This window comes from Schistocerca gregaria, chromosome 1 (assembly GCF_023897955.1).
Source record: "Schistocerca gregaria isolate iqSchGreg1 chromosome 1, iqSchGreg1.2, whole genome shotgun sequence".
Lineage (NCBI taxonomy): Eukaryota > Metazoa > Arthropoda > Insecta > Orthoptera > Acrididae > Schistocerca > Schistocerca gregaria.
In genome coordinates this window covers 1157115057-1157129013 of record NC_064920.1, presented here as the reverse complement: position 1 = coordinate 1157129013, position 13957 = coordinate 1157115057, and the positions used below count along the sequence as shown (strand labels likewise).

The 13957-nt window shown below is 43.4% G+C and overlaps 1 protein-coding gene across 1 annotated transcript; it reads right to left on the bottom strand.

Annotated features, from left to right (window-relative positions):
- Positions 1-9541: 9541 nt before the first annotated feature.
- Positions 9542-13249, bottom strand: LOC126294998 (uncharacterized). The gene has a single exon (XM_049987285.1). It carries the CDS (start codon positions 13247-13249, stop codon positions 9542-9544), a length of 3708 nt encoding a protein of 1235 aa, XP_049843242.1.
- Between the last annotated feature and the right edge of the window lie 708 nt (positions 13250-13957).

The following is a 13957-nucleotide window of genomic DNA, read 5'->3' as shown; positions in this document are numbered from 1 at the left end:
ACTCTGTCTCGCAGTTCAGATTGACAGGCTTAACCTTCTGACAAATAATACAAGTTTTCAAAATTTGTTGTGTGCGTCGAAGCATATTGGGAAAGTAACAGTACATATTTAATTTCTTACAGCACTTGCGGGTACCGTAGTGTCCCCAAGCGTAGTGAGTATGCCAAATTAAACTTTTCTCATATGCTTCGGGCACACAAACGCACCATGTATCGCTGTACATGTTCCTCCTGTAAAATAATACATCCTTGTGTAATCTGTAATGTTGTCTTATGGGTAAAGGGGGGTTATTGTTTAACTGGAATCTAACTTTTCTCCACCGGTCATTTTCTTCCTGTAATTTGGCCATATTATTGCACATATCCAAAAAATATTTCCTGAATTTTGTGTCCTTGATGAGCATAACTTTAAATTCTGTGTTCTCTCCTACCAATTCTTCGAACTCAGGTAGTCCTTGTGGTAATCTTGACAGTGCGTCGGCGATTACGTTATCCTTGCCATTCACATATATCATTTCAAAATCATAAGACTGCAAAAATAACGTCCACCGCGCAAGGCGATTGTGTAGCAACCTACAAGTGAGTAAAAAGCTTAATGCCTGATGGTCGCTGTAGATTCGTATATGTTTGACAAATAGATAATAGTGGAATTTTTTAATAGTCCACAAAATAGAAAGGGCTTCCAATTCTGTTGTGGAATACCTGCGATCGCATTCTGACAGAGTACGGCTAGCAAAACTAATTATCTTAACATTGTCGGAGCTAGCGCTTATGTCCAGCTGAAATAGACAGGCTCCTAGTCCCGAAAATGAAGCATCCGCCGCTATACAGAAATCTTTGCTCATGTCAGGATGTTCTAGTATTTTAGAATTAACCAAAGCATGTTTTATTTTTTCAAACTCGGTCTGGCATTGAGGCGTCCAGATCCACTGTTTGTCCTTCTTTAAGAGGCCCAATAATGCAGGGCTATTGAGCAATTGGTTCGGCACGAACCTGCGAAAGAAAGAACACAATCCCACAAATGCCTTTAGCTGTCGTTTTGTGCACGGCGTGGGAAAGTTTTTTATGGCTAACAGTTTTTCTGGGTCGGGTCTTATCCCTGCCGGCGAAATTATGTGACCGAGAAATTTTATGTCTTTTCTCACAAATTTTGATTTGCTAAGGTTTGCTGTGACACCTGCCGCTGAAAGCCTCTGTAAATTCTTTCCAAAATCTCTATATGTTCATCCCATGTAGGTGTTGCTATTAATATGTCATCTATATAAACTGTGAGTTTGTCAAGAAGGTCAGGTCCTAAAACAGTGTCGAGCACAGTTATGAAAACGCCGGCACTAACGTTCAATCCGAACGGTAGAACACAATACTGGTAGGACCTACCTGCAAATATGAATGCTGTATACTTCCTACTATCAGGTGATAGTAGGATTTGCCAATATGAACTACGGAGGTCTACACTAGTTAAATATTGCACCCCATGAAAACGCTGCAGCTGTTCTTCCAGGTTTTCAGCTCGGGTGGTTACTGGAACTATAATCTTATTAATTTCCCTTGCGTCGAGAACGAGTCTCACCGAATTGTCGGCTTTCTTGGCCGCTAATAGTGGACTGCAATAAGGCGATAATGAAGTCTCTATGATATTCCACGAGAGCATTTTCTTTATTTCTTGAGCCACTGCCTCTCTTTGTGACCAAGGTATAGAATAGGTATTCTTACAGAAAGTGTCGTGGGGCCGGACATCCATGCTATACTGATACGTCCTAATGACCCCGGGTCTTTTATCAAACACACGAGCATAGCGTAACAATACACTTCTAAGATCACCCTTCTGTTGTTGTGAGATTTCCGAGCATTCAGATATTTTCTGTTCAATTTCATGCTGCTCTACCTGCTGATACCACAGTTCACTCGAGTCGCTATTTCGTGAAGTATTGACCTTTAGGATTTGGATGTGTATATTTCGACAAGCTTTGTCGTTCCTACTCTTGACTTTTATTAAATCCACACTACAGTTCTTTCCGTTAATATATAAATGACACTTTCCAGATTCCAAGTCAATTTTAGCACACTTTTCCCTTAAGAAGTCCATGCCGAAAGTGCACCGTTCTGTCAACCCTTCTACAACTAGAAAAATTGACTGAAAAACAATGTCTTCAATCTGCACTTCGACCATGGTTTGCATTTTAATTAACTTGGATATACCGCCTATGGCTCCTAATATCCTACAATTTTGTACTGGATAGGTCGGTAAAGTCGTGTGGATATTAATCTCTTTAAATAGTGCCTTGGACATCACACTAATTTTCGCACCAGTATCTACAAGGATATGCGTAGGTACTTTTCCTACTACGGCCTGTAAATTAGCTTGTACTATACCATCACCTTCACATGACTGTGGTTCTTCCTCCTTGGTCAATAAATCACGCATATCCGTTTCATCTTGGTACCTGAGCAATTTACTTTCATGACAGCATGGATCGTCCCCACGACAATCTATGGCCAACATTGGGGAGCATAATGAGGCCATGTTTAGTTTAACGCTCCACGGTTCATATCTGTTTGTGTTTCGTTTGCGACTTCAATTATGTTTACCCCTGACGTGTTGCTCCTTAGTTGAGTATTTCTGTCGTGGTTTTGCCCTGAGTTTAGCGGAATAGTGTCACCTAGCGTTTCTGATTGATAGGCTTGGCTGTTAGCAGGATGTTGCCACTGCCTACTTTGATGATCTCCCGTGTGGTTGCGGCTAAATTCAGGCTGGAAATTATTATAACTATTTCCCCACTGGTTCCTATTGCCATTTCTGTACCAGTTACGTTTTCGGTCACCGGAATAACCAGAAAAATTCCTATCCCCGTTTTTTCTTTTTCTATTGTATTGCGGATGGCAGGTCTGATTGTAGCAGTTGTAATTTCCTCCCGAACTCGGGCCTGGCATCTGTGCTGTAGGGGCGCGATCGACAAAAGCCGGTCGCGATTCAGCCGCGCACGCTACATTGTTGACGCCGTAATGCGGCTGGCGCTGTATAGGCTGGTTGCTACCGCTGCCACGAAAATTGTTTTGGTAGGCTTGATTTTGCCTAGCATCCTCATTAATTAAATCGATAGAATCTAATACAGATAGGAAATATTCGAGATTGCTCTCTGGTACTTGTACTAATTTTTCTCTGATACTGATCGGTAATTTTGCCTTCAGGATGCGCAGTACGTCTGTGTGTGTGACGGGCTCGTCCCAGAATCGCGTTTTGTTTAAGTATTTTTCAAAATACTTCCGGAGTGATCCAAATTTTGGATTGTATGGCTCCGGGTTAAACAGAGCTTTTCTCAATCTCTCTTGTACACCATGGGACCAATACTTAGATAAAAATGCAGCTTCAAATTGTTCTAATGTCTGACAATTTTCCGACATTTCCATTGCCCATAGGGCACCATCCCCTTGAATATATCCAGTTACATACTGTATTTTTTGCTTTTCAGACCAGGTCTTAGGCAACACATTCTTAAATGACTTTATAAAAATTACCGGGTGGACGGATTTTTTTTCTGGGATAAACACTTGAAACTGCCTGTGTTTTATAAGGCTTTCCTCTAACAGAACAGCCGACAAAGTTGGTTCGGTTGTCTGGTGTCTCTCTCGTTCGTCGCGGTAATGTTGATTACCGTAACGACCTTGGTTTGGTGAAAACATGGGTACATCGGGATAAAGATAACTGTTTGCTGCGTCGTCACTCTTACCTGTGCGTCTGTCATCAAATTCCTCTTCTGAATGTTGTTCTCTTTCGTTCTGTGTATGGTGTTTACTCTTTAGTTGCTCGTCTACATGTTTTTTCCAGTCAGGTAAGTCCTGTGTCAGAGTCTTTTGTAACTGAGCTAGGTCAGTTTGTAGTTTAGTTACAGGCGTGTTTTGGGTAGTGTACACCTGTTCTACAGTGTTAGTTATTGCTTTTTTCAGTTCTGTTTCTAATGTATAGTTGATATGTTTGTCTTTTTCCTCTAAAAATTCGTCAAACTGCTGTTTTTGTTGTTTCGTCATGTCATCAACTTGGTCTACAGCCTCCTGCATTTTGACACTAAGCTCGGTCTGTTGAAAACTCATAGCTTCAAAATTTTCGGTTAAGGTACGGATCTGTTCTGGCATATCCTTAACTGTGGACTTTAAGTTATCAATGTTTTGGCTCATGTAATTTAAATCTTCGCGTACTACCTCTATCACTTGATCTGCTACCTCTCTTTTTAACTGGGTCAGTTGAGTCGTCAGATTATTTTGCATGTCGGTCAGGTTCTTCACGTCATTGTCTATTTTGTCCATTTGTGTCGTTACACTGGCTATCTGGGTAGTGACAGCGTTTATCTGCGCTGTGACATTGTCTGTGTGAGCTTGCATTTGTGCTGCAACATTTTCTACTCGTTTGTTAACAGTACCTATCTGAGCTGCAACATTTTCTGTGTGAGCTTGCATTTGTGACGCAACATTTTCTACAACTTGAGCTGCAAACTGCGACATTAAATTTGTCTGCATCTCTCTAAACATGCGTATAAGGTTTGTTTCTACTGGGTCTTGTGTATTGTCAGTATTCGTATCTGTTTCTGTAGTCGACATATTGTCGCCCGTCGCCTGCGACTGAGCACTGCCGGTCGCTGTGACTGTGTTTTCGGTATTCGCAGTACTTTCGGCCTCAAAGTTTTGTAAGGGTTGGACTATTGATTCCTCATCTGACGAACTATCCATGGTTTTTGTCTGAGATCTGAGTTTCACCATGCCGATTCACAACACAAAACAGCGTGCAGCCGAACTTCACTATAACTACAGCTCGTACTACACGTAAATAAATCACAGATGGCTTTGCACTCGTCCGTGAAAATTCACGTAGTAAAATATGTCTCTGGCAAAACAGAAGACTGTCTCTTACTTTTTTCGCGCTCAATCAATAAAAATTGTCCGCCATCTTGTGATGCATTTACATATAATAGAAAATGAACTAATGCAATTTTTACGTAAACTAAAAAGAAATGGAAAAGAATTTGGAAAAAGGAATTGATGCGTTCTACGCAGTGGGTGTCGAAAAAATAAAAAAAAACTGTCGCACATTTACTTTCAACTAAAGCGGATTAGTGCTGTTGTTCTTACCTTACGTGTGTTTTCTGACGGTTTTGTAGTGAGATGAATTAACATTAAATGGTCCAAAACTTCTTTTCGAAAATTAGTAATTTCCATGTGGTTTTTCGTTTCTGGTACGTAGCTCGCATGACATGCAACAGAAACGATATGTTGTAGTGGCAATAATGGATGGCAAGAAAAAAAACTTAAATATTTCAACTAACAATTCTACTGATTTTTACTGAAATTATGGTCATGGCACTCGGTCGCCATTGTAACGTTCCCTCTTTCTGTTTATTTAGGTTTGATTTGTTTGATTGTTATTGTTTATTTCTATTATTCGGAATCTTTTTTTTTTATTAAATTGAGCCTGAAACTTACGTAATAAATACTTCGCGTGAAGTACGATTTGCAGCATAAACAAAAATTAATTTCGGGAATGTAATCCACTGAATATTAAAAGTAAAGCTTTTGAACAACGCGCGTGACTGACTAGATACATTCAGAGGGTACGTACATTAGCGTGCGAGTGGTTGCGGTCTGATGAGAAATTTTCATTGTGAAATAATTTCGTCGTAACACACTCGGAGATTGCGAACGTACATTCAGAGTAGAGGCACGTACGTTCTATCATTCCCCGTGGCCTGGGTAAAAGAATGGCAATTATTTAAATCTAAGAGTATTTCTTTTGCATCGGACTAGTATTTTTATAAGAAAAAGAAGATTGCAGGTTCTGAATGTCTCGGCAAGCTACACCGCGATGCAGAGCGCCTCTCTTGAAGAGCCTGCCACTTGAGTTTGCTAAACATCTCTGTAACGTTATCACGCTTACCAAATAACCCTGTGAAGAAACGCGCCGCTCTTTTTTTTATTTTATATGATCAATCCACTACAAATCGTTATGTACTCATAATCCCAGATAGTTTACAGAAGTAACTGCTACCGGTGTTTGTTCCGCTATCATATAATCATACAATAAAGGATCCTTCTTTTTATGTATTCGCAATACATTACATTTGTCTATATTAAGGGTCAGTTGCCACTCCCTGCACCAAGTGCCTATCCGCTGCAGATCTTACTGCATTTCGCTGCAATTTTCTAGTGCTGCAACTTCTCTGTATACTACAGCATCATCCGCGAAAAGCCGCATGGAACTTCCGATACTATCTACTAGGTCATTTATATATATTGTGAAAAGCAATGGTTCCTTAACACTCCTCTGTAGCACACCAGAGGTTACTTTAACGTATGTGGATGTCTCTCCATTGAGAACAACATGCTGTGTTCTGTTTGCTAAAAATTCTTCATTCCAGCCACACAGCTGGTCTGATATTCCGTAGGTTCTTACTTTGTTTATCAGGCGACAGTGCGGAACTGTATCGAACGCCTTCCGGAAGTCAAGGAAAATGGCATCTACCTGGGAGAATGTATCTAATATTTTCTGGGTCTCATGAACAAATACAGCGAGTTGGGTCTCACACGATCGCTTTTTCCGGAATCCATGTTGATTCCTACAGTAGATTCCGCGCTTCCCAGAAATGACGTGATACGCGAACAAAGAGCATGTTCTAAAATTCTACAACAGATCGATGTCATAGACCTATAGTTTTCCGCATCTGCTCGACGACCCTTCTTGAAAACTGGAACTACCTGTGCTCTTTTCCAGTCATTTGGAACCTTCCGTTCCTGTAGAGACTTGCGGTACACGGCTGTTAGAAGGGGGACAAGTTCTTTCGCGTACTCTGTGTAGAATCGTATTGGTATCCCGTCAAATCCAGTGGACTTTCTCTGTTGAGTGATTTCAGTTGCTTTTATATTCCTTGGGCACTTATTCCTGGGTCAAGCCATTTTTTAGTTGGTGCGAGGATTTAGAGAAAGAACTGCAGTGCGATCTTCCTGTGTGAAACAGCTTTGGAAAAAGTTGGTTAGTATTTCAGTGTGTGTCATCCTCTGTTTCAATGCCATCATCATCCCAGAGTGTCTGGATACGCTGTTTGGGGATTTATCAGTTCTGCCACTGCGGTAACGTCAAGTATCGATGGACAGGTGTCCATTATAGTTGTAACTGTCGATGTCACGGTGTTAACATTGAGACATGCATGGGGCGTCGGCTGAGGAGGCCCCATCGTTAGGAATATTCGGTGTCCTCTGTGTTCAGACATACTTGTACTCTGCCTAGCATTGAAGTCCAATGTCAGTTCCGCCACCTGTTCTGTTTTATTCGTCTGCCCAGCCTGCCACGTCCGACAACTGCAATTAGGGGTGGACGCCCAACCCGACGACGTCCGGACGTGGTTTAATATTGGTTTCGCCGCGTGTTGAAGACATTCAACACAGCACCCCTCGAACTCCCAACAAGTTGTCCAGTTTCCAAAATGCTCTTACCGAGCCTCAGAGCCGGCCCCAGTGGCGGGGCGGTTCTAGGCGCTACAGTCTGGAACCGCACGACCGCTACGATCGCAGGTTCGAATCCTGCCTCGATCATGGATGTATGTCATGTCCTTAGGTTAGTTAGGTTTACGTAGTTTTATGTTCTAGGGGACTGATGACCTCAGAGTCATTTGAACCATTTGAACCGAGCCTCAGAGGTTTTAAAAATGTGCTCTCGGTCAGACTTAGGTAGATCGCCCGCCTTCTCCATTCTACACACAGGCAGCATACATGTACATGTAATACATGCACCATGTTTGTGTCTGACTGGCAGTCATTCCTCGCTAGATGACGCTGCCATCGCCTGGACGGGCTTGTGTCGACAGTTGGTTGGTGGACATAATGTTCTGACTGATCATTGTATAAAGGCTCTTAAAACCGCTATTTTCTTTCTCTGACAGTCAAAACAAGTTGTTCCTCCTCAGCGATCGCTTTCCGAAGTGCTGACGATTGCTTAGTGGTACGGAGGAAATCGTGGAAAGTAGTTCATTGCATCTGTTAGCAGTGAGACGCGAGAATATGAACACTATGTGAATGGATACGAAATGAAGTAAATAACCTAACGAGCTTCATAAGCATTCGTCTTTCTTCAGTATAGCTTCAACCTACGTTTATTGTCATGCAGTCATCGTCATGAAATCTGTCGTTCCAATGGATACATTTAAAACTACTGCAGCTGCACATTCGTCCTCGCTGTTCTGAGCCGTTGCAGCAGTGAACTCCAATTTGACGTTTAGGCTTCAGGAAGTAGCTGCAGTCGTTTACGTATTCCACGCTGACGTAGATCCAGCAGCAAACCTCGTAGTGATCAGCTCTCACGTTAAATTTACTTTAATTTTTATTGTAGGTCCGTCCGGGGCAGAACCCTTCAAAACTCTTTGAAATCCTCGATAAGTTCAGTACTTCAAAAACAGAAAAAAACAGTTACTTTTCAGTTAGGCAAACGCAACATATGCAGCGGCTAATGATGCCTGTCTGGAGTTTACAATTTCTGAATGTCCTCTCACTGCCCATGCAGCTCCCTCGCCATTGAGAGACAACTTCGTGGGTCTGTGGGAGGAGTGGTTAGCGTTGGAGAAAAAGCTGAGGCCGGCGAAACCGACGACACGACCGCGGCGCATCAACTTACGGCGACAGCGACGGCAGCAACTACTTTTAACGCACCTCCGGATAGGAAACTGTCCTTTGACGCATGGGTCCCTCCTTCGGCAGGACGACCAACTTGTGTACAGTTCTTGTAGTGCAAACCTTTTCCTACGCCAAACTGTAACTAAATGCGCTTTATACCAAGCAATTAGGGCCGCAACCCACAGACCAGTTGACCTCTGTTTTAGATGATGAACTGAATGTGTTTCGTGTGTTAAGATTCTATTTCATGACTGATCTCGTCGATAGTGGTTTTGGTAGAAGAATTTACTTAGTTTGTAAGATGGTTGCTACATCGTTTCATTTCCTGTTGACCCTGAAGACACACTTTCATGTTGCACTATTTTGAGGTTGTGTCTTTACAGTCTATGTATTTTACTCACACACTGCCCTGACTTGTCCCTGTTTTGTTGCTTGTGAACAAATGTGAGGAAGACAACCCCAAGATGGTTGTAGATTCCAATTTTTTAATTTACGTTTTGTTGGTTGCTGCTAGCAATTAATAACCACTGTTGTGTTCTTTTTGTTAAGTGTGGGTGCTGACGAAATAGCAGCTTAGCGCAATATACAAGCCAGTACCATCACAAAAACTGTCATTCAAAGAAACAACTGAGTAAATAAAGCAAACGTATGTTCACTTTAAATTTTGATTTATTCGAAACATTTGCAAATTCATTTCAAACAATTTCTAAAAAGCGTAAATTAAAATTTTCTTCATGACAAGGCTACAATCAAGACTGACCCAATTTTTAAGGGCACTTCGCATTGTTAGTCACATCAAAACCAGGGACTTGAGTTTTACTGGGTACGAGAAATTTACAAGCGAATGCCTTCTTCTTCGGTGGTACAGTAACACAAAAGGACGTTTTAATGGGTCAGACCTTCTTTGGAGTAAATGCTCTTATCTTTGGAGGCCCTGTGACTATGAAGGCTGCCTTAATAGGACACACCTTCCGTTCAGTAAAGGCCCTTTTCTTCGGTGGGCCTGTAACGATAAAGGCTGTTTTGATCGGAAATGGTCCTGTTTTTAAGGGCATTACTTTCATAAGGCCAACACTAAGAGATGCTCTCAAACGACAATATTCTGCAAAGATAGAGGTGGTTGCCAAACATTCCTTATTGGAGGGCTCATCATGTATATCCAACTTCTCATTAGAGGGCTCATCAGGCCATTGTGCAGTACTTTCTGCTGAGTCTGGTGGTGGCTCAGATTCTCTTTCCAACTTTTCGTTATAGGGCTCATCAGGCCATTCTGCAGTACTTTCTACTGAGTCTGGTGGCGGCTCAGAATCTCTTTCCAACTTCTCATTATAGGGCTCATCAGGCCATTGTGCAGTACTTTCTACTGAGTCTGGTGGCGGCTCAGAAACTCTTTCCAACTTCTCGTTATAGGGCTCATCAGGCCATTGTGCAGTGCTTTCTACTGAGTCTGGTCGCGGCTCAGAATCTCTTTCCAAATTCTCGTTATAGGGCTCATCAGGCCATTGTGCAGTACTTTCTACTGAGTCTGGTGGCGGCTCAGAATCTCTTTCCAACTTCTCATTATAGGCCTCATCAGGCCATTGTGCAGTACTTTCTACTGAGTCTGGTGGCTGCTCAGAAACTCTTTCCAACTTCTCGTTATAGGGCTCATCAGGCCATTGTGCAGTACTTTCTACTGAGTCTGGTGGCGGCTCAGAATCTCTTTCCAACTTCTCATTATAGGACTCATCAGCCCATTGTGCAGTACTTTCTACTGAGTCTGGTGGCGGCTCAGAAACTCTTTCCAACTTCTCGTTATAGGGCTCATCAGGCCATTGTGCAGTGCTTTCTACTGAGTCTGGTCGCGGCTCAGAATCTCTTTCCAACTTCTCGTTATAGGGCTCATCAGGCCATTGTGCAGTACTTTCTACTGTGTGTGGTGGCGGCTCAGAATTTCTTTCCAACTTCTCGTTATGGGGCTCATCAGGCCATTGTGCAGTACTTTCTACTGAGTCTGGTGTCGGCTCAGAATGTCTTTCCAACTTCTCGTTATAGGGCTCATCAGGCCATTGTGCAGTACTTTCTACTGAGTCTGGTGGCGGCTCAGAATCTCTTTCCAACTTCTCGTTATAGGGCTCATCAGGCCATTGTGCAGTACTTTCTACTGAGTCTGGTGGCGGCTGAGAATCTCTTTCCAACTTCTCGTTATAGGGCTCATCAGGCCATTGTGCAGTACTTTCTACTGAGTCTGGTGTCGGCTCAGAATGTCTTTCCAACTTCTCGTTATAGGGCTCATCAGGCCATTGTGCAGTACTTTCTACTGAGTCTGGTGGCGGCTCAGAATCTCTTTCCAACTTCTCATTATAGGCCTCATCAGGCCATTGTGCAGTACTTTCTACTGAGTCTGCTGGCTGCTCAGAAACTCTTTCCAACTTCTCGTTATAGGGCTCATCAGGCCATTGTGCAGTACTTTCTACTGAGTCTGGTGGCGGCTCAGAATGTCTTTCCAACTTCTCGTTATAGGGCTCATCAGGCCATTGTGCAGTACTTTCTACTGAGTCTGGTGGCGGCTCAGAATCTCTTTCCAACTTCTCATTATAGGCCTCATCAGGCCATTGTGCAGTACTTTCTACTGAGTCTGCTGGCTGCTCAGAAACTCTTTCCAACTTCTCGTTATAGGGCTCATCAGGCCATTGTGCAGTACTTTCTACTGAGTCTGGTGGCGGCTCAGAATGTCTTTCCAACTTCTCGTTATAGGGCTCATCAGGCCATTGTGCAGTACTTTCTACTGAGTCTGGTGGCGGCTCAGAATCTCTTTCCAACTTCTCATTATAGGCCTCATCAGGCCATTGTGCAGTACTTTCTACTGAGCCTGGTGGCGGCTCAGAATCTCTTTCCAACTTCTCGTTATAGGGCTCATCAGGCCATTGTGCAGTACTTTCTACTGAGTCTGGTGGCGGCTCAGAATCTCTTTCCAACTTCTCATTATAGGCCTCATCAGGCCATTGTGCAGTACTTTCTACTGAGTCTGGTGGCTGCTCAGAAACTCTTTCCAACTTCTCGTTATAGGGCTCATCAGGCCATTGTGCAGTACTTTCTACTGAGTCAGGTGGCGGCTCAGAATCTCTTTCCAACTTCTCATTATAGGACTCATCAGCCCATTGTGCAGTACTTTCTACTGAGTCTGGTGGCGGCTCAGAAACTCTTTCCAACTTCTCGTTATAGGGCTCATCAGGCCATTGTGCAGTGCTTTCTACTGAGTCTGGTCGCGGCTCAGAATCTCTTTCCAAATTCTCGTTATAGGGCTCATCCGGCCATTGTGCAGTACTTTCTACTGAGTCTGGTGGCGGCTCAGAATCTCTTTCCAACTTCTCATTATAGGCCTCATCAGGCCATTGTGCAGTACTTTCTACTGAGTCTGGTGGCTGCTCAGAAACTCTTTCCAACTTCTCGTTATAGGGCTCATCAGGCCATTGTGCAGTACTTTCTACTGAGTCTGGTGGCGGCTCAGAATCTCTTTCCAACTTCTCGTTATAGGGCTCATCAGGCCATTGTGCAGTACTTTCTACTGAGTCTGGTGGCGGCTCAGAATCTCTTTCCAACTTCTCGTTATAGGGCTCATCAGGCCATTGTGCAGTACTTTCTACTGAGTCTGGTGTCGGCTCAGAATGTCTTTCCAACTTCTCGTTATAGGGCTCATCAGGCCATTGTGCAGTACTTTCTACTGAGTCTGGTGGCGGCTCAGAATCTCTTTCCAACTTCTCATTATAGGGCTCATCAGGCCATTGTGCAGTACTTTCTACTGAGTCAGTTGGTGGCTCAGATTCTCTTTCCAACTTCTCGTTATAGGGCTCATCAGGCCATTCTGCAGTACTTTGTACTGAGTCTGGTGGCGGCTGAGAATCTCTTTCCAACTTCTCGTTATAGGGCTCATCAGGCCATTGTGCAGTACTTTCTACTGAGTCTGGTGGCGGCTCAGAAACTCTTTCCAACTTCTCGTTATAGGGCTCATCAGGCCATTGTGCAGTACTTTCTACTGAGTCTGGTGGCGGCTCAGAAACTCTTTCCAACTTCTCGTTATAGGGCTCATCAGGCCATTGTGCAGTACTTTCTACTGAGCCTGGTGGCGGCTCAGAATGTCTTTCCAACTTCTCGTTATAGGGCTCATCAGGCCATTGTGCAGTACTTTCTACTGAGTCTGGTGGCGGCTCAGAATCTCTTTCCAACTTCTCGTTATAGGCCTCATCAGGCCATTGTGCAGTACTTTCTACTGAGTCTGGTGGCGGCTCAGAATCTCTTTCCAACTTCTCGTTATAGGGCTCATCAGGCCATTGTGCAGTACTTTCTACTGAGTCTGGTGGCGGCTCAGAATCTCTTTCCAACTTCTCGTTATACGGCTTATCAGGCCATTGTGCAGTACTTTCTACTGAGTCTGGTGGCGGCTCAGAATCTCTTTCCAACTTCTCGTTATAGGGCTCATCAGGCCATTGTGCAGTACTTTCTACTGAGTCAGGTGGTGGCTCAGCATAACTCTCTAATTCCTCACCCACTGGCTCGTCATGCCAGTCTGCAAGAGATGCCACTGAGGGTGCTGGTGGTCTAGCATCCATCTCTAACTGCATATCGGGGGGCTCAGATAGGGATTCGGCAGTAGTCGCGGGTTCTGATGCTGGAGGCACGGCAACTGTCTCGAGCTGATCTGTTTTCTCATCTAGTCTTCTTCTCTGAGCGGGATGGTGTTGGCGAGTCCACTCCTGTTGGCAGAATACAGAAAGCTCGGTAAGAGACATGGAACACAAAATCATATATGTGTATTCAATGTACATAACTAGAATAATTCTGTAACTATCAGTTTGTTGCTTTTAACTATGGTAGAAGGAGAACAATTTTAAAAATAATTGATGTCTGATTATTAATGTTCGTTTGGCGCAGCTGTAATATGCGGGACCTTTTTGTGTGTACTTATTTGCGTTTAATGTTTCAGTACGAATTTTTCAGTTGCGTGTGAGTTCAGGTAATAATGGAGATGACGGCAAACGCGATGCAAAATATAATTCCGATTTACGTGTATATTTATAACTGTTTATCCCAGCAGTTAAAGATGTGTCCACTTTTTATGTAATGGTCATGTATACGTACAAGTTACGGTTATGTGGGCAAGTTCAGTATATTAAATCTATTGACCCTCACAGCTCGCACTTGTTATGGGCCGATACCTGCTTGAATGGTTCACCGGCGTTGCATCTGATTTTGTGGTGTAACTAGCTCGGCATTTTTACGAGGGAAACGCTCGTCGTCTTCTGGGACACCACATAAATCTTCAGTGGCTA

Coding starts and splice junctions, on each gene's coding strand:
- LOC126294998 (XM_049987285.1), bottom strand. CDS start 13,249: ATGCAGTTAGAGATGGATGCTAGACCACCAGCACCCTCAGTGGCATCT.